Source organism: Tupaia chinensis, unplaced genomic scaffold (assembly GCF_000334495.1).
Source record: "Tupaia chinensis unplaced genomic scaffold, TupChi_1.0 Scaffold000322_1, whole genome shotgun sequence".
Lineage (NCBI taxonomy): Eukaryota > Metazoa > Chordata > Mammalia > Scandentia > Tupaiidae > Tupaia > Tupaia belangeri.
In genome coordinates, this window is record NW_006159816.1 from 884,874 (window position 1) to 909,515 (window position 24,642).

The following is a 24,642-nucleotide window of genomic DNA, read 5'->3' on the forward strand; positions in this document are numbered from 1 at the left end:
AATTTGATAGATTATTTCCCAAAATGTCTAAAATAATATGTTGTTTCCTGTCTCTTTCTCTCATACACACGTGCACAAAACCATTTTACTATTTATAAAAATTTAACTCATAAAATGTTAACATATTTGCTTAAATCACTAGAAATAACAGACCCAGCATTAATCAGAGAAGAAACCCAGATATGAATACAAATCACATTCTATCCTTCTCTCCACAGGTAGCTTAATCTTAAAACATCTTTTCTCTCCCTTCTGACACATGGCAGCTACTTCTTCCAATGTAACCCTCTTTGCCTGCCCACCTGATGCAAAGACTCTGAACTCTGTCTTACAGCTCAGAAACACGTATGTACATTTAAGGATGTGCAGAGGGAAGAAATGAAGTGTGAAAGTATGCTTTGTGTCTTATCAGAACTGTAGTGACCTAGTAAGAGTGAAGCTCTTGCTTCTTAGAAGCATATTGCAATGAAAGAAAAATTATATGCAAATTATCTCTTATGAAGTAATTTCAGAGATCAGGAGAAAACAAACATGTAATTTCCTCTTCTAGGAACATTCTTATGAATCTTTGTTTAAAAAAGAACAGGGTGGTTCAGCATGTGCAAAGTTTTAAAAATAGAGAGTCCTACCTTCAGTCATCATTTTAACTTCTTCCTCTCTCCCTTTCTCTGAATCTCAAAAAGCTTTGTAAATATAAAGATCTGACATTTTTTTCTAGTTGCAAGTTAAAAGTGAAAGAGATGGATTCAAAGGGTCTTTGGTCAATAATTAATAATTCAAGAGAAGAATGATATCCACAGTCACTCACCTTTGATCCACAGTCAGAATTTAATTTAACTAGGTTTAACTACTGCTGAGAGATGGGTGCTTTTCGTCACCACAGGCATGTTCACGCATTATACCTAGGAGCTATATTTGAATAACTAAAACCCAGAAATGGAGAATACAAATATATTTTTCAATCCTAACAATGTAAAATGCAGTCCCAATCAGTTCTCTTTCTATCACTGCCACCCCAGTTCTTAGGCAGAACTGAAAAATATTTGGTGCACATGGGATTGGATAAGCATGTCATTCCAGGATAAGCAAACTACTATTGGTTTATGAGCACAAAAATCTTCAAGAAAGTATAAAAAAATTATATAACCAAACAATAATGAAGCATGCTTACCTATGCTGTTAAGTCCTCTCTTTATACTTACAAGGACTACCAGTACTGCTAGATAAAAATCCCTTTTCCAAATCAACATACACTTCAGGAATATACTCAGGAACCCGTGGATATTAGTCCACTAACCTCTTTTTATCCTGGTCTGAGTAACGGTGGCTGCAACAAGAGGAGCTTCTCCTTCTGTGCTTTGAATCTAAGGGAGAATTTTAACTAGTTAAAACAAAAAGAATCTAAGGCAAAGAACATCTTGATAACCATTTATTAAACAAATAAACCTAACTAATGCACATTAAAGTATTACACACATAAATTTAAGCACATTTTATCTCAAACCTGTTGGAATGCTCTACTTCAATTTGCTGATCAGTTGTCCAGTTCACAGTAGCATACAAATTTGTAGCTACTAAAAAAATAAATAAATAACTGCATGTACAAACTACTTCATTTTTCAAAAGCTTCTGGGCCAGCCTGTAGCACAGTGAATGTGGGAGTTGGATCCCACATGGCCAACCATGGTTCAAATTCAGGCCCCAGCAGGTTGAAAACATACCAGATATGTGTGCATTCAAAGCCCAAAATTCTGATGAAAGTAGGAATAATGGAAAAAGGACTGCAGAGTGACCATACCCCACAGAGGTGTGGTTCTCTCTCTTTCGTTCTCTCTCTGTCCCACTTTCCCCATGGCAAGTGCGCATGCCCTCTGACAATTAAAAAAAAAAAGTTTCTATTAGATGAAAAGCAGATCCAGGGAACCAGCAGTTAGCGTAATGGCTATGTCGCTGGCCTCCCACATAGTCGACCGCAGTTCGTGTCCCGGACCCGGTGGCTTAAAACTCATGCCGGGCGCATGTGCGTGCATGCCCAAGATCCTGAGAGGAGAATGGAGAAGGGATTGCGGTGTGAGCATCCCCCCTGGGGGGTGATTTCTCGCTTTCTGTCTCTATGTCTCTCTCTGTCTGTTTGGCGAACGCACGCGCCCTACAGTGAAAATCTCTCCAAAAAAAAAAAAAAAAGCAGATCCACAGGAAAGAGTTATTCTCTAAATAGCCATCTTTAAAGTAGTATCAGTCCTAGTGGAAATATTAATATCTCCATTATAGCAAACCATGGCCAACACATAACTCACATAACTGAGGTGATTACAAGTACTGTGTCCTTAAAAATGGGACATTGTGTTCCTGTTGCAAAATTTCCTAAAGTCCCACAAGTTTTCAGGTATCAAAAACTGCTCATATCTAAGACTGTTTCATCCTGGCATATAAGTGGTTTTTTTATGACAGAACTTGGGAGTTGTAAGTGGAAAAGCAGGTTTCCTTGCAGAACCAAAATGCTGAAAGAAAGATCTTAACCATAAATCCACCCTGAAAACTCAAAGAAAATATCAAACACACAGAAGTTGTCTTTTTGTGCTGTTTTTTCTTTCTATCTGCACAACTACATAAATGAGAGACTTTCAGTCCTTCCTATCGCCTCCCCACACAAATTCTCCACGTATCCCAACACACCTAAATCTGTATCAAGATCATAACATGAAAGATATACCAACTTTCATCCTTTTAATCACTAATGATTAGTTCTTAGATAGTAAATAGCACCCTATTAATAAAATGGTCAAATTACCCAAATATATGAGTTTCAACACTAAAGAAATCAGAGCAAATATAACAATAGATTTTAGGTAAAACTCTGGTAGTTTTGAGCTATGATCTATTCAACTGTAAGAAATATATTATAGAAATAAAAGTAAAATAATCAACATGAAAAAGCTCAAAAGTTAAAGATATTATCTGCCAATTAAAAAACTGTTCTGATTTGTCAAATAGTGATTAAGAGTCTGGACTCCCACATGGTCAACTGCAGTTTGAGTCCCTGACCTAACAACCTGACAATCACACCGAGCACGAGTGTGCCTATCTAAAATCCCAGAAGGAGAATGGAGAAAGGATTGAGATATGGCCATTTCTCTAAGAGGGATTTCTTTCTTTCTCTTTCTGTCTGCTGTCTGTCTCTTTCTCTCTCTCTGGCAAGTGCATGTATACCCTGTGGTTAAATAAATAAATAAATAAAAATAAACATTATGGGGACCAACAGGTGGTATGGAGGTTGAGGAGGCTGAATCCCACATGGCCGGTTTAAGTTCTGGATCCAGGAGCTTGAAAACACGCCTGGTGCATGTACATACATGCCCAAACTCCCAAGAGGAGAATAAAAGAAAAGGGTGGTAATTTCTCACTCTCTCTCTCCCCTTGTCTCTGTCTATCTCTGGTGAGCATATACATCCTATAGCAAAAGTTAAAAATAAAAAAAATTATCATATATTCTTCAAGGCACCAGATACAAGTTCAACAGGAAAACTATTGTTTTGTGTGCAGGGGAACAAGATGCATTTTCTTTTTATATTCAACAAAAGGTCTATTAATAGTTTCTATTCAGGCCCAGCCTACTTCAAAGAACTTTCTGTAAAGTAACTATCAAGCAGATGAAAATATTACAAAAAATAAATTCAAAAGCCTCTTTATTTATGTTTTAGGAATCTTGGCTTAGGCATATCATTATGACACACCAAGTTGTAATCTCTTACTTTAAAATGTGGAATTATCACATATCCTATTTTCTTAGACTTATGAATCACAAAATAACTTTTTTTTGGGGGGGTGGGTAGGCTTTTGCTACAGGGCACGTGCGCTCACCAGAAAGACAGAGAGAGAGAGAGAGAGAGACAGAAAGCAAAAAATAGTCCCCCAGAGGGGATGGCCACACCACAATCTCTTCTTTTCCATTCTCCTCTTGGGATCTTGGGCACACACACACATGCGCCCAGCGTGAGTTTAAGCCACCAGGTCCGGGACTCAAACTACGGTTGGCTACATGGGAGTCCAGTGACGTAGCCATTACTTCATCCACTGGTCCCACAAAATAATTTTAATGAGCATATATAATCAGTGTACTATCTTTCAACATGCTACTCTATGGCAAAGAAATCTACTCAATCTCTGTCTCCTTTTACTATAAACTTCATAATAAATTGCAAGAAAGGGGTACCTAAACAAAAGAGTTGAGAGTCATAGTTTACTAATAAACCTAATAAAGTCAGGAACATTCTTAACTCAGCAAAATCACAGTACCTACCTATGGTGGAAGAAAGAAAAAGACATGCTAGTGACAATGGGTAAATTTCTCAGCTTCCATATTTTATCATGAATCAGAATTGTACCAAAAACAAACAAACAAAAAAACCAGTGAATTCAAGGTGGTGTATACCACAGAGATAAGATAAATCTAGAACTTAGATTTATTATGTGGCAAGATTTTTCCTATCCAATGATTTCAAGGGCTCGGTACAATTCTGGTCATTTGTTACAGTTGACCTTTCATTAAATTAATAAGAATGACTAAATATAACTGAATCAAGTGATGGGTAATGGGTGTTCATTACACTATTTTCTTGATTCTTTGATATGTTCAAAAAAAATTCCAAAGCCAGAATGATAAACAAAATAAAACAAAACAAAACAACCTTCAGCATTAGTGTATTGAAAATTACAGATGTAAGAACACCAAGCTGGCTCTGTGGCTTGGTGGTTTAAAGCAGCCAGATCTCCCACATGGCCAAACCTGCAGTTTGAGTCCAGGACCTGGGAGCATGAGAAACACATTAGGCAAGTGTGTATACATGACCACAATCCTGAAAAGAGGGAGAAATAAAGAAGGGATCGCGGTGTGACCATTGCCTATGAAGGGTGCTTTCTCTTCTTCCTGTCTGTCTCTGGGAAGTACATGCACCCTCTAGGAAAAAAAAGAAAAAAACACACACACAAAAACAGATTTAGAATAACCTATGCATCTGGGGTTACTCTGCCTGTAAAGTGACTGTATCTTTCTGAATCAAAGTATTACTAACATGACAGGTACCTATTTTGGATGCTCAACAGCTGCCACATTTATCATGACTATAATGCACCCTTTTTGAATATAACGCACCGTTTAGGCAGAGTGCTACTGTACTGTGTTCTCCTGTGAGCTGTACGTGGATGTTTTAACTCAAATAACCCTTCCTCCAAGGTTTAAAGAGACATTGTATAGCTCTTATCATTGTACAGACATTGTGTATAATACTAATTTCAAAAGAATATCAAAACTAGGGCTTCAAAAACTATCACTCTAGGGGCCAGCAGATGGCGGAATAGTTATGCTTCTGGACTCCTCCATACTCGACTATGATTCAAGTCCTGGACCCAGTGGCTTAAAACTGATGCTGAGTGTGTGTGTGTGTGTGTGTGTGTGTGTGTGTGTATGCCCAAAATCATGAGAAGAGAATGGAGGAAGAGGGATTGAGTCATGGCCATCCCCCCGGGGGGGGTAGGGTGGTTTATTGCTCTCTGTCTCTGGGGAACATATGCGCCCTACAGCAAAAATCTCTAAAAAAAGAAAACTGTTATTCTATTTTTTAATGACATCTCAAAAAAAATTTCAAAAGAAGCATTTTCTACCAAGAAATCATATTGGGCTGATTGTCACATGACTTAGGTTCTTGCCCAGTGGCTGACCCCAACAACCAATCTGACCTTTAGCAAGTTGTATAGGTAGTTAGAAGTAGCCTGCCTATAGAAAGACCTGAATTTAAGTCTTAGTCATGCTACTTGTTAGTTAAATGGCTTTAGATACTGTTATCAATTTTGTTTACTGAAAAACAAAGATTAAAACTCCTACCTTACAGGTCTTTAGGACGCTCAAATATGATTGTAGTTAACAGTAAAATACAGGTTTGTGAATCCTTAATCCCAAAATACAAAATGTGAAATGCTCAAAAATCCAAAACTGCATAAATATTTGAGCACCAACATGCATCATTAAGTGAAAAATTCCATTCCTGGATTCAAAACACAGGTGCAGGATAGTTTATTCAGCATCCCTAAGGGACCCAGTGCTAAGGGTATGTCATACATTTTTTACTAAGTATTTATGTGTGAATAAGTGTAAGAAAATGATTTTATTGGTATCACATAAATTTGCAGTGAAGAATGATGCCACCATCTGCCCTCACGGGTGGCTGAGACAGTGACATCTTAGCTTTCCAGCTGTTCAGTGTACACATACTTTGTTTCATGGACAAAATTACGTATTTTATGGAATCATCTTCAGATTATGTCTGTAAGGTATACATGAAACATAAATAGATATCATGTTTAGATCTAGGTCCCATTTCTAAGACATCTTTTTGTGGAATACAAATATTCCCAAATCTAAAAAAAAAAAAAAAATGTGAGACTTTCAAGAATTCGAAATCCAAGACACGTCTGATCCCAAGCATTTCAGATGAGCGATACCTAACCTGTTGCAAAGATGCACAAGAGCTCTCTCTGCCATCTTCCACTGATACTTCCAGCTTCCCTCCCCTACTTGAGGCACTGATCTCAAAAGTAATTTTATATTCCTTAGAAAGATGCTAGAAAAATCACTGCTCTGAAATAATATCATGGTGGCAGTAGGGGGCAGGAGGAAGATGCTTGCTTACCTGTGAAGGGAGAATACTGGAAAATGCATTCAAAATTCCCTTTCTATCCTAGTTTATGACTATATAATTACTTATAAGCATATATCTTAAAAAAAAAAAAAAAAAAAAAGGGGGACCCACCCCATGGCTTAGTGGTTAAGGGAAACTGGATCTCATTTGGCCAACCACTCAACCACGTAGTTTGAATCCTGGCCCCAGCAACCTGAAAAATATGCTGGGCATCTGTGCAAGTTTGTCCAAAATCCCAGAGGAGGGAAAAATTGAGGGATTGTGGCATGACTCATTGCAGGGTGCTTTCTCCCTCTCTCTCTGGTAAACACAAGTGTCCTCTTGTCAATTTTTTTTTTTTAAGTTCTTGGGTCTTTCAGAAAAGTACCAAATTAAAAAAAAAAAAAAGAAAAGGTTATTGGGCTTTCAAATAACAGACACCTCTGCATATGCCATGTGTTAAGAGTTCATATTCTAGTAAACACTTGTCTTCAAGAGCATAACTAAATTTGGAAGGCCAAACAATTTAACTCTGTCAAATACCAAATTGATTTGAGATGATCTTAACTCAGAAAAAAGAAATCTTTTTTCTTTTTTTTTTGGAGAGGGTTTTGCTATAGGGTGTGTGTGCGTTCACCAGAAAGACAGAGAGAGACAGAGAGATAGAATCACCCCCGCCCCCCCAGAGGGAATGGCCAAGCCACAATCCCTTCTCCTCCATTCTCCTATCAGGGTCTTGGGCACGTACGCACCCGGCATGAGTTTAACCCATCAGGCGCAGGACTCAAACTGTGGTGGGCTACTTGGGAGTCCAGAGACATAGCCATTACACCAAATGCTGGTCTCAGAACAATAAATCTAGTATTAGGTCCCTGGAAAAGTCATGATGTATTTTTCTATGTTTGTCTATGCAAAAATGTGTCATGACTTTCCCAACTACCCAAAAGAAAAGAGCCTAGAGAGTGGTGCAGCAGTAAAACCTGACAGTCTACAGTGGTGCAGCAGTAAAACTTGATCCACGTGGGAAGGTTCCGGGTTTATGTGCTTCCTAACCTTCCTGAGTACTCCAGGCATATACATGCCCATGATGTGGGGTGGGCTAGGACTCGGGGTGGGATCATGGTATCAAGACTCCGTTGAGGGTGTTATTTTTCTCTGTCCTCTCATTCTCTCTCTCACTCATAGAAGAAACAAATAAATAAATTTAAAATAATATACAAAAGAGTTCTAAAACTTTACAGTTAATAAGTATTGGTGTGCATTAGTTAGGTCAACAATCAGTATGGAGACAGGATTAGAAAGTTACTAAAACTTTAAAAAGCACCTTAAAGAGATTATGTATACATCCAATAATGGTTATATTTAAATATAAATTCATTATGTAGCTCAAGAAAACCATACAACAAACTGTTCATAGAAATACAAAGATAGAAGTTCTCCTTCCTCTAATTCTTTTTTTTTTTTTTTTTTTTTGTGGAGAGGTTTTCAGTATAGGGCACGCGTGCTTGCCAGACAGACAGAGAGACAGAAAGCGAGAAATCACCCCCCAGGGGGGAATGGCCACACCGCAATTCCTTCTCCTCCATTCTCCTCTCGGGATCTTGGGCACGCACGCACATGTGCCTGGCATGAGTTTTAAGCCACTGGGTCCAGGACGCGAACCGTGGTCGACTACGTGGGAGTCCAGCGACATAGTCATTCCGCTAACTGCTGGTCCCTCCTTCCTCTGATCCTAAAGTATGAAAAGGTTTTCCTCTATATCTATAAGACGAACAATCTTGCATACTGACTAGGATCAACTCTGGTTTAACTATGAACCATTCATATGATTAATGTATGGCTCCACAGAGATACCATGATGTATCCAAAATAAACCATTCAAGAAGAACACAGAAATTATTCAAGCAAATCTTTAAACATTAGAAAATGTAAGAGCAGGGTCTCACAACTTTTAGATACACTGAAACAGTTTACAGTAATCAAACAACTTTTTATAAGGCAGACTGACTTTTTGTTGAAAATAGTCTCTGACCTTTTGTTTTTCTTTTTGAACAGAATAGCCACTTTCATTCTCCTAAACTTGAGTCAGTCTTCTCACGTAGTTACTCTCTTTACATTTAAATATTTCCTCCCTTTACTCCTGGTGACTTTCAGGTCTTACCTCCTGCCTCAGACAGATTAGGCAGTTTTGTGCACAGCGTCATGTCTGGTCTGCAACATTTTCTCCTACCCAGCTTCCCAAGGCAGCTGGCAATCAGATGCTCTGCTTGAGAACTACTTTACTGAGAAAAAGAGAGTTCTAACTTATATTGACTCACTGTTTTTACAGGAAGAAGGCTCCCAACAGGAATTCAAATCTGAACCAAAAGGGTCCAAAAGAAAAACAGTAACAAGCTACTTTGAATGGGATCTAAAAGTGTGCTGCAATGATTGTTCTCTTCACTTGTCAATCGTGCTTGGGAGAAGAGGAAATTAAAGGAGCACATTATTTCCCTTCTTTATCCATTGTTTTATAAGCTCTCTTTACAGTTCCCAAAGGGATAAAAACACAATTCTAGGAGGTTTTTATCTATATTCTAACTATATCTGAAGAACAAGCATTTATCCTTAAAATGGTCCATATTTATTTTACAATGCAGCTACAGTTGACCACAAACTTTATTTTTGGAAACTAAAATCTCCCATTATTCTTTAACAACCAATACATGGAATCGTGTACTTGAAAAAACAAAAATGTTCATGTCAATGCTCCATTACCTTCTTCATTAACTGTTTTTGCCAGCAGAGGGAGCAAAAATATATAGTCTATCCCTGAAGGTTAATCCATCGCCAAAATACATCTGGCACTGACTAAACGTCTAAATGATCTTTTGTGTATGGTATCTTAAAAGTGTAAAATCACATGTACACACATACACAAATCTTATAGATAAGAATTCAGGAATTCTAGGAATTAAAAGGGAACTTCTTTGACTTATTTGAAAATACAGATGGGAGTACTGTCCAATCTGAGACACCAAAATCAGATTTGCAATCAAACTAACACAATTTAAGGTTTTACATTCTTCTGTTGTATTGAAATAAGGAAATTGACTGTCAGATCAAAAGTGTCAAAGAAGAGGAGCCCTAATGGAAGGCAAGAATTTTACACTGATCATGATTGCTAGGACAAGTCTAGACTATAACACGATCAAAATGGGATCAGTAAAGTGGAACAAAGAGGAATTTTAATGTAGCCATTAATAGTTATCTTCTATGCTCATTATAATGGGAAACGAATTATATTAAGAATAAAATGCAACAGAACTTCAAAATGCTCATGGAAAACAGAAGTAAAATGAGTTTATGAGAGCCAGCAGGCAGTGTGGTGGTTAAGGCACACAACTCCCCACATGGTTGACCTCAGTTCGAGTCCCTGACCTGGGAACTTGCTTCATCACTTTCCCTTTCTCTCTCATGTGTCTCTTTCTAGTCAAATTAAGAACTAACCACAGTAAAGATTTTTTCAAGAAAATATATGAATTTATGTTAGTGCAATAATTTTTAAATCCATACCATTTTTAACACATATTCTCTATGAACTTTTTGAGAACCCCTCCTAAATGGGAGAAAAATACATTTAAAAAAAGAAAATGGAAAAGGCAGCTAGTAAGATAATGTATGATAGTCTAGAGGACTACTCCTGCTCCATCTTTCACTTTTTAGTTGCAATTAGATATTAAATAATAATTCAAAGGCCACAAAAAGGGTAAACAGCTCTATCAGTACCCAAAATTTTGCAGTACATGATCTTCCCTAGTGCAAGAGATACAAACATATTTAAGAAGATGTTTATGGACAGAATTATTCATTTTCCAATTTCCTAAGCTAATGACATATAATTCTAAAACTACTGTAAATGATTACTAAAACAACTCCCTGTAACACATTTTAAAAAGAACTGCATATTGTATCATGTATAGCCACCATTTTTCACCAGCACATATATACCACAGATTCTTCATGGTTACAATGAGACTTCCACTGCCTACCCCACAGATGGAGAAAATATTGGGTGACCAGGGAAGTCATGACACATTTTAGCATAGAAAAACAGAAAAATACGTCATGGCTTTCCCAACGATCTAATATTTCAAAGGCCAAACACAGAGTCTACTACATAGTAGGTACTTAATTAACTCCCATTTCCTGCCCCCAATCATGTAACTCTAACTTGTAAATATCAGCTCATACTATTCAAAGGCAGTTTTAGCTGAACTTCATCAAAGTGAGTATCTTTAGCTTGTCCAGTTCAAAATTGATGTGAACTAGCAAGAATATCACTGGGTTAAAATAAAAAGTAATCAAATATGGGTTGTCTGGGTGGAGAAATCCTTTTCAGTGGTCTTTCTATCTCCTTCCTTGAGCGTCTCTAGCCTATGGGGGAAATGACCTGTCCCATTACCTTCTTAACACATAGTCCTATGACCAATTCTTGGTTTGTGAAACACAAACCTGGAGAGTTAAAATTAGGATACATTTTTCTAGTATAAATCTATTAGCTACAGCTCATTTTATAAACATAGTTCACTCTTTTTCCTAGCTCACTATTTGAAACCGGCCTCAGTAGTTTTTTCACTTACCTCTTCCATCTCGAAAGAGTCCTTCTGCTGTGTCATCACATTTCTTATTAATGGGGTTATCAGTGGTGCACACAACTCTTTTTCAGGTGTGAATATAGGAACGGTTTTCAGCTCACTGCTACCTTCGAGCTCACTATGGCTGGGTATGTTGAAATCATGCCCTAAATTGGATTGTATAACATCAGAGTCCTCGCTCAGTTTACTCTCATGACTTTGAGTATTTTTACTTTGTTCACTTTCAGTTTCTTGGTTAAAATTACTATTTGCTTCATCAGAAAGTCTATCAACATCAACACTCTCTGTAACAGTTGAACTACCTGAGACTTCTTCTTTAACTGTAGCCAGCATAGAAGAGGAGTCTTTCTTCTTCATAATTTTCTGAGACTTTTGATCAATTTTACTGCCACTTTCTTCAATCACTGAAACATTTAGAATCTTTCCTTTCTCAATAGAAGGGGAAGGACTACTACCTTCTCCTTTCTCTGTTTTATCAACACATAAATTTAGTTTAGATAGTGTTTTCATTAAACGATTAGCAGTGTTACTTCGGGTTAAAGGTGGTGGCGACTCTGTCTCCTTGTTAGAGGTCACTGAAGATACACTTCCAATTCTCTGCAGGGGTGTCCCAGAGACTTGAGAATATAAAGAAGAAAATGCATTGGCCACAGTAGTAAGCACTTCGATTTGACGAAAACGACCTACCAAAAGGAAAAAAGTATTATTTGCATATGTTTATTGTTTATTTTTATATATACACATACATTATTTTAAACTTGTATTATTTAGAATTCTAATACCTAAACTGACAGCATGAAAATTATGAAACCATATTTTTCCTTATCTAACACTTAAACCTTCTCTACACTTACTGTCTAGAGAGAAGAGAAAACATTTTTTTTTTTTTTAAAGTTTTTAGGGGGACCCCCCCCCCGGGGGTTTAGCCACATCACAGTCCTTTATCTTCCATTCTCCTCTATGGTTCTTGGGCACCCATGAGCATAAATGCCTGCCGTGAGTTTTAAGCCGCCAGGTCTGTAACTCAAACCTCAGTAGACTATGCAGGAGTCCAGTGATGTAACTAACCATCACACCAACTTCTGGTCCCCAAGAAAATTTGTTGTCCCCAAAACATTTTTATGCTAAACACTAAAATTTACATTTTTTTTAAGAGAGATTTTTGCACTTGCCAGAGAGATAAAGAATGCAGAAATCACCACCCCCCCGAGAAGAGAGCCATGCCACAAGTCCTTCTCCATTTCCTTTCAGGATCTTGGGCACACATTCATTTGTGCCCAGCAAGAATTTCAAGATTCTGGGTCCAGGACTCTAACCAAGGTTGGTCATACGGAAGTCTAGCAGCATAACCATTATGCCATCTGTTGATCCCATAGAATTTATATTTTTAAGCATCAGAAATAAGCACAAAGCATGATGACTGAATAAAACAAAAAGAACTAACTACTGATCTATAGCTGTGATTTTCTGTTTTTAGGTCTTAGGCTTTCTCAAGACTCTTTCAAATGCTCCCTTGAGAAAATGTACAAAAATCTACTGGGGTGGGAGGAATGTTACAGACCTCTTAAAAGTGATCAATGAACAAACTATTATCTCCATTTTTAGAACCTCTGTTCAATAGGAAAAACATAAGGAGAGATATAGTATCAGTAAAAATAATCATTTAGCCATACTATTTTAGATTTACAGAATGGCACCTAAAATTCACTGACTTCATTTAATGTTAACAAGTTCCCTTCCCCCTTTTTTTCCTTCTTGAACAAACACGATATGGAGAGAACTTTAAGTTTCTGCAAGTAATGGAAACTATTAAATGAGTCAAGAATTGAGGATAAGGAAAACAGGTCAATTAACTTCTATGAATAGAATAATGGAATAATAAAAATTCAGAGTAAGTAAAATAGCTATTTTGTTCATTCACATTATTAATTAACTTTCCAGAGCTACTCCACAAATTAGTGAGGCTTTAACAATAAGAGCATTTTCCTATGATGCCATACGTTTAAAAAATATGCTAATACTTAAAAAACCTTACTTGTTAGAGCATAATTTGGATTCTCCACTTCCATCCGTTGCATTTGAGCACTCAAAAATACTTTAATATCTATCCCTCTGGCAAATGATGATGAATTAAAAAACCTGGAAGGAATTTTAGAAGCAATATCTGGTTCATCTCGTCCAAATCCAAGATTATAAAGAATTTCTTCAGGATCCTCCTCATAAAGCTCCAACAATTCTGAAACACTACAAATAGAAAGGAAAAAATCATAATAAATTATAGTCTTCATCCTATTATAAATGAATGCATGTTCTTGCTTTCTTTTTTTTTTCCCCTCAGCTTCTGCTCTTTAAACTATGATTTATTTCAGTACCTTTACACTTAATGAACTAAAGGGAAATATAGCCTTTAGAAAGGGTCTGTTCTCCTAAGTTGCCAGTGTTGGAAAAAAGAGCTAACTCCTAAAAACCACTCAAGAGACTTTCCCAGTGACTCCTCACCTTATTGTTTTTATCATTTTAAGAGATTCCCAGTAAAGCAGCTAGAAGAATTGGAGGACAGTTGAGGGAGAATAAGAAATAAACAGATTGGGAACCAGCAGTTAGCGTAATGGCTATGTCGCTAGACTCCCACGTAGTCGACCGCAGTTCGCGTCCCGGACCCGGTGGCTTACAACTCACGCCGGGCGCGTGTGCGTGCGTGCCCAAGATCCCAAAAGGAGAATGGAGGAGAAGGGATTGCGGCGTGACCATCCCCCCTGGGGGGTGATTTCTCGCTCTCTGTCTCTATGTCTCTCTCTGTCTGTCTGGCGAGCGCACGCGGCCTATAGCAAAAATCTCTACAAAAAAAAAAAAAAAAAAAAAGAAATAAACAGATTAAAGAAGACATAAAAAGGGTAAACACATTAAGAAGTTGGTAGGACTTTGGTGCTAAGGGACATTCTTCAAATTTTTAATTTTGCTAAGGGAGGCAATAAAGAAAACAACCAGATCTCAGAAAAATTAGGGAGGAGCTTACTTTCAACTTTTCACTACCCACTTCTACTTAGGAAGTAGGAGGAGTAAGGTAAAGAGAGCACAGGTTACACTAAGGTAACCTTTTCCCCTAATTATATTGGGAATTCACCATTTATTTTTCTCTTCCTTCTTGTAACAGTGATCATCCAAGGCTCTATGACTTACTGAACAAAATAGTAAAGTTAGGGTAGAACTTGGACAGAAGGACATTTCAATTTGTTTATTCCTCATCCTCCTTTTTAGGTTTTTGCATTAGGACACATGTGCTCACTGGAGAAAGGGACAGAGAGAGAGGGAAAGTGAGAAATCACCCCCAAAGGGGATGCATGCCACAATCCCTTCTCCTTTCAGGATTTTGGGCACACATCCATGCTTACCCAATGTGATTTTCAAGCTGACCGGTCCAGGACTCAAACCACTGTCAGTCACATGGGAGTCTGGTGTCTTAAGCACCACACTACCTGCTGGCCTATTAATAAATTATTGAATACAATAATTTGGATAGTAGTTTAAGATGATCCCATAGGCAAGTACATTGGCTTATTTTGAAATACATTTTCAAGATTTCTGGCTTAATATGTGGGAAAGAAATGTATGCTTAAATACCGATTTTTAAATTAGAAAAGCTTACTGATTTTTATGTTAGAGTCACTTGAATCCCCAACAAAACAGAGAATTTTCGTTATCGACAAGTAGAAATTATTCACAATGGAGGTGAGAGGGCTCAACAACACTCATCAATAGATTCCAGCAACATTATAAACAGATTAGGTGTTTTTATTTCATCTCAATTTTAAGAAAAGCCTGTTATGCTGGCCAAGGAAACGCAGAGTCTCTTTTGGCTTTCCACCATCAAGGATAAATTCAAGAATGAAAAAGGATAAAACTAGGTCATCAATAACACAATGTATTTCTACCTTAACTGCAGAATAAATTACCTTGAGACTGTCCCACTACTTTTCCCAGATCCAGTGGAATTCATACTTCTCCCTTTCTGATGAAACTGTAGTCTTCGCTCTTTAGCCAATATGTTATTGCTAGAAGCACAATCACATTATTAAAACTTGATTTTCATTAATAGTCTTCATTTTTACAAAGAAACAGGAGAAAACAGCCACATACCAGTTTTCAATTTGAGCATTACTTTCATGGAGATGGTTGGCTACAGATAAAAAGAAGAGATAGAGAGCACAACAGTTAGTAGCCCCATAACTACTAGAATATAATATCAAGAATGCAAATTACCTAGAATACGATGGCTAACTGCCTAAGCCTAACTCTTCTCTTGCTTCGTTAAATCTACATCATTAATAGTAACATACGGAGGCCAGCAGGTAGTGTGGTGCTTAAGACACCAGACTCCCATGTGACTGACAGTGGTTTGAGTCCTGGACCGGTCAGCTTGAAAATCACATTGGGTAAGCATGGATGTGTGCCCAAAATCCTGAAAGGAGAAGGGATTGTGGCATGCATCCCCTTTGGGGGTGATTTCTCACTTTCCCTCTCTCTCTGTCCCTTTCTCCAGTGAGCACATGTGTCCTAATGCAAAAACCTAAAAAGGAGGATGAGGAATAAACAGATTGCTAAAAACAGGACTAGTAACTTTTAGAGGGGAGGGTTTGGTTTTTTGGCAATGCAGAACTATGCTACTTGTTCAAAATGAAAAAAAAAAAAAAAAAAAAAAACCTACAGATAAGCAATTAAATTTCCATGTTTAACTAGTTAGAGTTATGAGATAGACCTGCAGGATATATGTGGAATATGTGGTTCTACTTATTAAATTTAAAAGCTGCTAACATAGAACAGCTTAAGAGGAAAACATGATTTTGCATCATTTAAAGTGTGGAAATGGTATACATTAATTTCTAAAGCTTTTTTCAATGTAAATAACTTGAAAATTTCTACTAATTTTTCGAAATATATTTTTAGAGAATTATTTAATTTAATTTATTCGTTTATTTATTATTTTTTAATCCAACCAGAGAGGGACAGAGCAGGTAGGGGAGATGAGATAGCAAGCTGCCAGGTCTGGGATCTGAACTGTGGTTGGCCATGTGGGAGTCCAGTGCCCTTAACCACCATGTCATACGCTGGCCTCAATTTCTGCTAATTTCAACATAAATTTTTTTATAAAAACTGCCTTCCAACTTTATCTTAGATTAATACATTCTAAACAGATATATGTTAATGTTTATAAAGTGAGTTAAATTTACTATATTTAACTTTCATACGTAAATACAGAAAATGGAATTTATTGTAAACATATTTATTTCAGTATGCTTTTTTTCTTAATTTCTGATATGCAAATTTTTGGTTTCTTTGTTTACCAAGGAGGTATCTTAACACATAACACTCTGTAAATATTTACTCAATTAATGGAAATTGCATTGAACTAATTTTCAGTAAAATAACATAATAGTTTCCCTTTTTTTTAATAGGTCTGGTTTTCAGTAGAATCATTCAATATTATAAAATTACCAGTAAGATGTTAGAACTGCCCTTTACAGTAATACTAAAATGCACTTTTAATAAGGGATTGACAACATATTCAACTGTAATGATTGGAAGCAAAAGGCTCAAGCTCTTTAGAATTTATTCTATGAAAATAAAGAAACAGAAATACTACAAACAGGCATATTCACATATTTCACTTTCAATTTTAGGAGGCTGTAGATGAGTAATAGCAATCTTTCCTACAGACAGATTTAAGATAGCAAAAGAACAAGGATATTAAATTCAATGGATAAATTTACTATTTGTCAACCTACAGTTTTTAGAGATTTAAGACTATTTTTAGTTTTTTCTTTTAAAAAGCACACATCAATAAGTGAGCTACTCAGGTACCAATACCCTAGTCAATGGGATGAAATAAAACACAATCAATGAGCTACACTATAACTTTTAAAACACCAATAATATAATAAGGAATCCTTCATTTTATGCAGTAGAAACTTTAGTATGAATCCAGAGGAAAGCATTATAGAACCCACAAAAGCACAACATACTCTTAAAACGATAATGCGGTTTGGAACAGACAACAGCGTAAGGACATCTAATGAAATTCTACTAACTCTATTTTGCTTTTGTCCTATAACCTTCTAAAAATCAGGAAAAAGCAAAGGAGAGAACCACAGGAGACACTTAAATGCAAAGGACAAGCTGCAACTGTAAGAATGACCTAAGTCTAAGTCTACTTCACACTAAAAATAAGCTTCAATTTAGTTTTCTCATGTATAAATATTTAAGCTTCCTTCCTTCTCCAGAACAATTCTTCCCTCGGTTATATCATCACAACTCATGGCAAACAGTTTCTTTCAGCATTTAAGCCCAAGGAAGACATATGAACATTTCGCAGTGGGTTTTTAGAGCCATCGTACAAGTACTTTATAGTCTATGATTCAATTATTTACATTGAAAGAAAGAACTGTGAAATGTGTCTGAGCCATTTTTAAGAACTTTAAATTTCATTCTGGGAATCATAAACCTGAAAGTATTCAACTTTCTCATTTTTTTTTAAATTTAAAAACTATACGAAAATATAATTCTTCTAAACAAAATACCTTCAGCTCCCAATGACAAATCATCTTCAAAACTTCCTCCATTTCTCGTGAGCACACCTGAAAGAAACATTTGAAAACTCAGAAAGTTTAACCTGGTGTTCTGTTCTTCCCCCACTCCCATATGAAATCATTCTTTTAGTTCAAAAAAATTGACAGTCAATGTCAGATCTGAATGTACCTACAAATTATTTTGATTATGTCATTTTAAGATGCAAGTATAAGCTTTTACTTTACCTTAAAGAAACGGTGTTTGCAGTCAGGTTACATTCTCAGAAGCCGATCTCTGGGGTATTTTACTTTATATTTTTGAAGATGTTCGGTAAGATAAGGTATCGTACCAGAGAGGTTCATGAAAACCAGATCCTGAAGCGATCATTCCTCTTACCCACTTTATATTAAGTCAGGAGCTCAAGCTAGATTCTCCTTACAGTGTAAATGCTTTTAAAATACTTTGCCACTACCTGCACATTCTTGTTGTACTTTGAACTTTAGAATTCTGTCTTGTACAGGTGGTAAAATTTCAGGTGTGGCAATTTCAGTTAATGTAAGCAAAGAAATGCTGCACTAACTTCATTGACCTGGTTCACTCAATGTATGTTCTCCTTTTATTTATACATATATAATATTTCTGTATTTGGTTAGTCTATAATATCTAACTAGACAATAAAAATTAGTATCACGTTGTGGAAAATGTTGGCAACTTGCTTAAACTCACCACTGTTTTATGGTGTAGGATAAGGTTTATCCCTTTTGGCTTCTAGTTCAGAGCAACATATTTTATAAATATAGACATCACTGTTTTAATTCATATATACACTTTCACCCACCAGATAAATGAAGTAGGACCCTCACAAAGAACAGATTTAGAAAGGCAAACGTCTTCTTACCCTTGAGCGTACTACTGCTTTGCTCATCCAGTGAGGCTCCCAAAGGCGTACTGAAACCACATGAATATATAGACCTTAGTCTGTGACAAGAAGTCTGGAAAGCTGTCACTACGCAACCTTACTTAGAGTTAGAGCTAAGCAAGCTTCTAATCACATTTTAACTCTCCTCCCAAAACACAAGAGGAATGCGAGTGAATTATATAACCAATAGCCTATTAACTAAGTAAATACCTATCAGTGAAGTCATTTCACCAGAAATGAGTTAATCACATGTCTGATCTGCCAGCAATTAAGAGCAAGAATGGCAATTACCAGTGGTATAAACTGGCATTTTCTCTGCAAAGTAAAGAAAAAAGAGAATGGCAATGGGCATTAAAAACATATTTTCTTCTCTCAATCCCTTCTGTAGAAGCAGAAAACAAACAGAAGAAAATAAATCTTTATAGTAGTAACTTAACCTTCATAAAACTAAAATGTTAAGAGGCTATGTAGAAATGAGGCTTGACAGTTTTCCTTTTTCTTGTGTGGGGGGGGAGGTTTTTGCTATAGGGTGCATGCGCTCACCAGAAAGACAGAGAGAGACAGAGAGACAGAAAGCGAGAAATCACCCCCCAGGGGGATGGCCATGCCACAATTCCTTCTCCTCCATTCTCCTCTCGGGATCTTGGGCACACATGGACATATGCTTAGCATGAGTTTAAGCCACAGAGTCCAGGACTCGAACCACAGTCGACTACATTAGAGTCCAGCGACATAGCCATTACGCCAACTGCTGGTCCCGACAGTTTTCCTAATCCTAGCCTATTATCTATCATCAACATTTTACACACTACCTAGTGCCTTTCTCACCCCCAACAACTATCTTTTTTATATATACAAGTGCAGACACAAGATTCATTTTCTGCTTTCCAACAAAAAAACACACATATTCTTCATTTAACTCTGAAAATTACTGAAAAGTTAACTTGAGAATCAACATGAAGAATTAGCTATTCCATGGCACAGCAGTAATGCACTGCTCAAGACAGGCGCGGATCCTATGTGGCGACCAGGACTTGAATCCCCCAGCCAGGTCAGCCTGAAACACGCTGGGACACATGCGAATGCCCAGTAATTGACAGGCTAGAGGACGGTGATCACGGTGTGATCAGACCCTGGGGAGGGTGCTCCCCTTTCACTCTCGCATTCTCACATTCATGAGCTCTATCATGAATAAGGGAGCCAAAAAAAAAAGCAAACTAAAAAACATTAGCCATTGCTAAAACTTTTTCACATTCTTAACAGTTCAAACAGAGATGGCTCAGAAATTTGTTTTCAAATTCACAAATCTTTTCATTTTCTCAAAATTAAGCTATAATAAGGACTACACTGCCTTATTCTGAAAGTTCTATTTTGTGATACAAAACTTTCTTCAGTAACAACTGGTACCTGCTACAAATGAGCAACAGACAGGGGATTCATCACAAAAATATCAGTTTCAAAGAAATATTACTAAAAACCAATTAAATGTTAAAACTGTCTGGAAGCAAATATACAAGTAAGGGCAATTATTTGAAAACTAGTGCTTATACAATGTAAAAGGAATTACAAGCAGTTACCATAAAGATATTAAATAAAACCTTTAAGCTACATTTTTGTATGTATTTCAATAAAGTAACCAATGCTTTTCAAAAGTCAATCTTCTTCCCCTATGGCTGCTTTCTTACTTAGACCAAACTATTATTTCTATTATGTATCCACAGTCCGACTCGCTGTCACTTTCAGTATGCTAACAACAAATGAAAGGTTAAGAGAGTATAAGTAGGAGTAAAAATCTCCTTCAAAAAAAATCTCTCACTTTCAGTTATTGCCCTCCAAATTCTACCAAAACCTCTATCCTTTCCTAGACACTATGTCAAGAAAATTTTTTCCACTTAGTTACAAAATAAATATAGTTATCAAAATTCAGACTCATTTTAAAGAAGAAAATATGTCAGGATATAGACAGCAATAAGAAAAAAGAAAGGAATATCTGAAAACTTATCAAATAGGAAAAATGCTGTGGTCTTGAGGTCACTTGTACATAATTCACAAAACACACAGGTGCCTAACTCTGTGCAGAAACTTAAGTTGCTCTTAAAAAAAAAAAAAAAAAGGAGTCATACATATCCTAGCAGTCAAATCTATGGTAACACAATCAATTATTTAAAAGACTACTTGTGGGACCAGCAGATGGCAGAATGATTACATTGCTGGACTCGCATGTAATTGACCACTGTTTGAGTCCCAGACTTGGTGGCTTAAAACATATTGGTCACTGGAACCAGCAGTTAGCGTAATGGCTGTGCCGCTGGACTCCCATGTGGTCGACTGCAGCTCGAGTCCTGGACCTGGTGGCTTAAACTCACGCCGGGCGCATGTGCGTGCGTGCCCAAGATCCTGAGAGGAGAATGGAGGAGAAGGGATTGCGGCATGGCCATCCCGCCCCCCCCCCAGTGGGGGGGGATTTCTTGCTTTCTGTCTCTCTGTCTCTCTCTGTCTGTCTGGCGAGCGCACACGCCCTATAGCAAAAACCTCTCAAAAAAAAAAACAAAAAAAACCCACATTGGTCACATGGGTACACATGCATGCCCAAGATTCTGAGAGGAGAATAGAGGAGAAGGAATTATGGTGTGGCCTTCTCTCTGGGGGGTGATTCCATGCTTTCTGTCTCTCCATCAAGTGCACACACACCCTACAGCAAAAATCTCTCTCTGAAAAAAGAAAAAGACTACTTGTTCTAGCTTTCCTTTGCACGTATAAATGCCGCTTTTGTATAGAATAAGTGTAGTTGTAGGAAACAGAAGAAAACTTACGAGAGACAGAGACCCAGAATACAGAATCTGCCCCATGTAAATCATGATTAGCAACAAAACTCTCAGAATTCTCAGGGATAACTATGTCCTAGCAAACAGCAGTCAACACTTGCTTACTGCATTTATCTTTCTTTTCTAGTTACTCTTATTTTATTATCTTTATTATTATTATTTTAAATTTTGCTATATGGCACATGCACTCACCAGAGAGAGAGAAAGAGAGAAAGTGAGAAAGCAAGCTGCCAGGTCCAGGAATCAAACCGTAGTCGGTCACATGGGAGTCCAGCATCTTAATCACCATATCATCTGCATTTATCTTAAAGAGACATTTATTTACTGATTCCTTGACATGATCTCTTAATAATCTCAATTCCTATACTTTAAAAAATGAAGATGTGATTATTCTGCTCATAAATTTTTAAAAATCCTTTGGAATATACACTTGAATTTAAACAATAAAACACTACCAATTTATTTTGAGATCTCAAAAGTAAGTCAATACTGTACTTAGGATGTATTTCAATCAGGACTGAGATTGAACGTTTTCAAAGATCTTAGTAAAAGTAGCATATCAGCCTCATTAGATAAATTCCTAATCAGAAACGTGAAAGATAGTAGTTTCACAAAATCTCTTTTTAAAAGGTCCCCATGGAGACCAGCAGATGGCGTAATGGTTGTTATTACTGGACTCCCAAATCGTCGACCATGGTTCAAGCCCCGAACCCAGTGGCTTAAATCTCAGGTCAGGCACACGTGAGTGCATGCCCAAGATACAGAGAGGAGAATGGAGGAGAAGGGACTGCAACATAGCCATCCCCCCAGGGGGTGATTTCTCCTTCTCCTTCCGTCTATCTCTCTAGCAAGCACACACACATATATCCTAACATATTTTCTTTAAAATGAGTCTGAATTTTGATAACTGTTTATTTTTTACTTAAGTGGAAAAACAAAACAAAACCAAAAAACCTCTCTTAAAAAAAAGAAAGGTCCCCATGATGTTTATTGAAAATTTCATGGCCAGCCTCGATGGCACATGGTATTACAAAGCTCTGCAATGCTGAAGCCATATGGGAAGGTCCTGGCTTGAGGTCTGAGGTCCGCATGGGCACACGGGGAGAGTGCAAGTGTTCTGAACCCTAGCTGGTTAAGGCTGGGGTAGAACTGCAGCTTGAGGACCCTATTGGAGACACTCCCAATGGGAAAAAATAAACTTTAAAAAAAAAAAGAAAAAAAACCTGTTTTTAATTGAACCTTTTAAATTTTACAGCATGTGTAAATAACAAATCAGTCATATCGTATTATAACTTCATGATCCAAGCAGCACCTAAAACCTAAGGCCACATTCTACTAATTTGAAAATCAAAAGGGTAGATTTACAGCTAGATTATTCATCTGGGGTTCCAGGACAGAGTATCTTTTCTTCAAAGAGAAGGGCCAAATATGTCTTGGTCTCAGACATTCCCAATAAAGGTTAAGAAGTTCTGTCCTGAAGTGTGTCCAGTAAGTCTCCAGGCAATTCATCAAAACAGAGTATTAATATAGTGGTGGCCAATACTTTATCTGTCTTCATGGGAGAAAAATAAGTTGGCATATATGAGAATCACTTTCCAAAACAAAAACTTCCCTAACCCTGATACTTGAATGAAATGTTAAGAAAAACCTAAATTGAGAAGGCCAAAATATGCTCAGATGCTAACAGCAACAAAAGTTTAAAAACTACATTCTTCATACAAGATTTTACAACTAGCTAATAAAGCAGAAAAAAAATAATTAAAATACGAAACCAATACATGTTACTGAAGTCAGATTTACTAGCAGTATAATTCATCCCCTCTGTATTTTATCAAACATTTCTGTACCAGTTGCCAAACATGTAATTAAATAGATTTATGCAGTCTGAATGCCTTCAAAGCTCTCCCTTTTCTCTCTGTGAATTCCAGTGCCTTCTGACAAATCCATGTCCAGGCAGTAAAGTACAAAGTTAGCTGGTTTTAATAGCTTCCCCAAACAGAAATATGGCATAGAAATAAAATTAGAGTCCCGTTAAAGTAGTTAAATAAATTAAACTCCTCTAAAGCACATTTGAAAGGAAAATGATCTGATGCCAGATGTACAGATGCCAAAACAAAACTAAAATAAATTACCCTGCGAAATGTGAAGTTTCTTTCAAATGACAACAGAGCAAATTTAACACGGTTTTAGGTTTCTGATCTCTGATGCTAACATCAAGCACGAGGGGCTGAGGTCCCCGTAGCCGTAGTCAACACGGTCACGAAATAATCAGCGGTCACAGTACTTCCATTTCTAATCGCTTAAAGGAGGAAGCTATCCGCTGGCTCGCTTTCCGGTTTAGAGCTTACAACAGCCACGGGACCCACTGGGACGCGGCCGAGTCACCGAGCTCAGGCGTCCCATCTGCGCGGCTCTCGCTGCTCGGGGACCCAGGCTGCGTGAGCCAGACAGAACTCACCGGCAGTCCTTGAGCCATATCGCGATCTTCTCGTTGGGCACGTTTCCTGCGGGTAGAGCAAGAGAGAGAGAGAGCTCGTTACCGACCCCAGAGGGACTCCCACGGTGGGGTCACCCTGGACACTCCCTCGTAGAAAACTCTACTGGGGGCAAAATGCAGCCCAAGCAGGGTGTCTCAGTGTCCGCCCGAAGGAAATCAGCCATCCGAGTGCGTTTGTTCACGCGGGAAACGTCCCGTCTAGTGCGCACGTTTAAAGGTCACAAGTGTTCCCAATCCCTAGGCCTATCAAGAACCAAGGATCTCCCAGAACTCACAACAGGCGCCCAGCGCGCACAGGCTTTCCCCAGCCTGCCAGCCCCTGACCCCCTGTCCCTGCAGCTCGGCCCGGCGCACCGACCTCTTCCCGCCGTCGCCGGCAGCTTCGTGCCGGAGAGGTCCTCCTCGTCGTCCTCGTCCTCGTCCTGCGTCGTCGCTTCTGTGGACAGATCCTCCGTCTCCGACGCCTGCCAGGAGCTGCGGCACTTGGCCCAGGCCTTCCTCCTGCGACTTGCCCCTTGCCACTCCA

The 24,642-nt window shown here is 37.8% G+C and overlaps 2 protein-coding genes across 4 annotated transcripts in view; both read right to left on the reverse strand.

Moving 5' to 3' along the window:
- LOC102480838 (protein ITPRID2) overlaps positions 1–24,634 on the reverse strand; it is a 53,353-nt gene extending 28,719 nt beyond the window's left edge. For 2 of the 3 annotated variants that reach the window (XM_014589008.2, XM_014589009.2), the window contains exons 1-9: positions 24,475–24,631; positions 24,078–24,123; positions 18,774–18,823; positions 17,887–17,943; positions 15,449–15,488; positions 15,265–15,363; positions 13,347–13,555; positions 11,297–11,994; positions 1,298–1,364 (exon numbers count right to left, since the gene is read on the reverse strand). In XM_014589008.2, coding sequence (XP_014444494.1) covers positions 1,298–1,364; positions 11,297–11,994; positions 13,347–13,555; positions 15,265–15,308 — 1,018 coding nt within the window. In that variant the 5' untranslated portion in view covers positions 15,309–15,363; positions 15,449–15,488; positions 17,887–17,943; ... (1 more) ...; positions 24,078–24,123; positions 24,475–24,631. Of the gene's footprint in view, positions 1–1,297; positions 1,365–11,296; positions 11,995–13,346; positions 13,556–15,264; positions 15,364–15,448; positions 15,489–17,886; positions 17,944–18,773; positions 18,824–24,077; positions 24,124–24,474 lie in introns of all 3 variants that reach the window. The other variant, XM_014589007.2, reaches the window with a different exon arrangement.
- On the reverse strand, positions 24,074–24,642 carry LOC106735191 (protein ITPRID2; the record flags this gene model as incomplete). Its single annotated transcript, XM_014589010.1, is given in 2 exon segments — positions 24,074–24,123; positions 24,475–24,642. Coding segments are annotated over 2 exon segments (218 nt in total), but the record flags the coding sequence as incomplete, so codon positions are not given.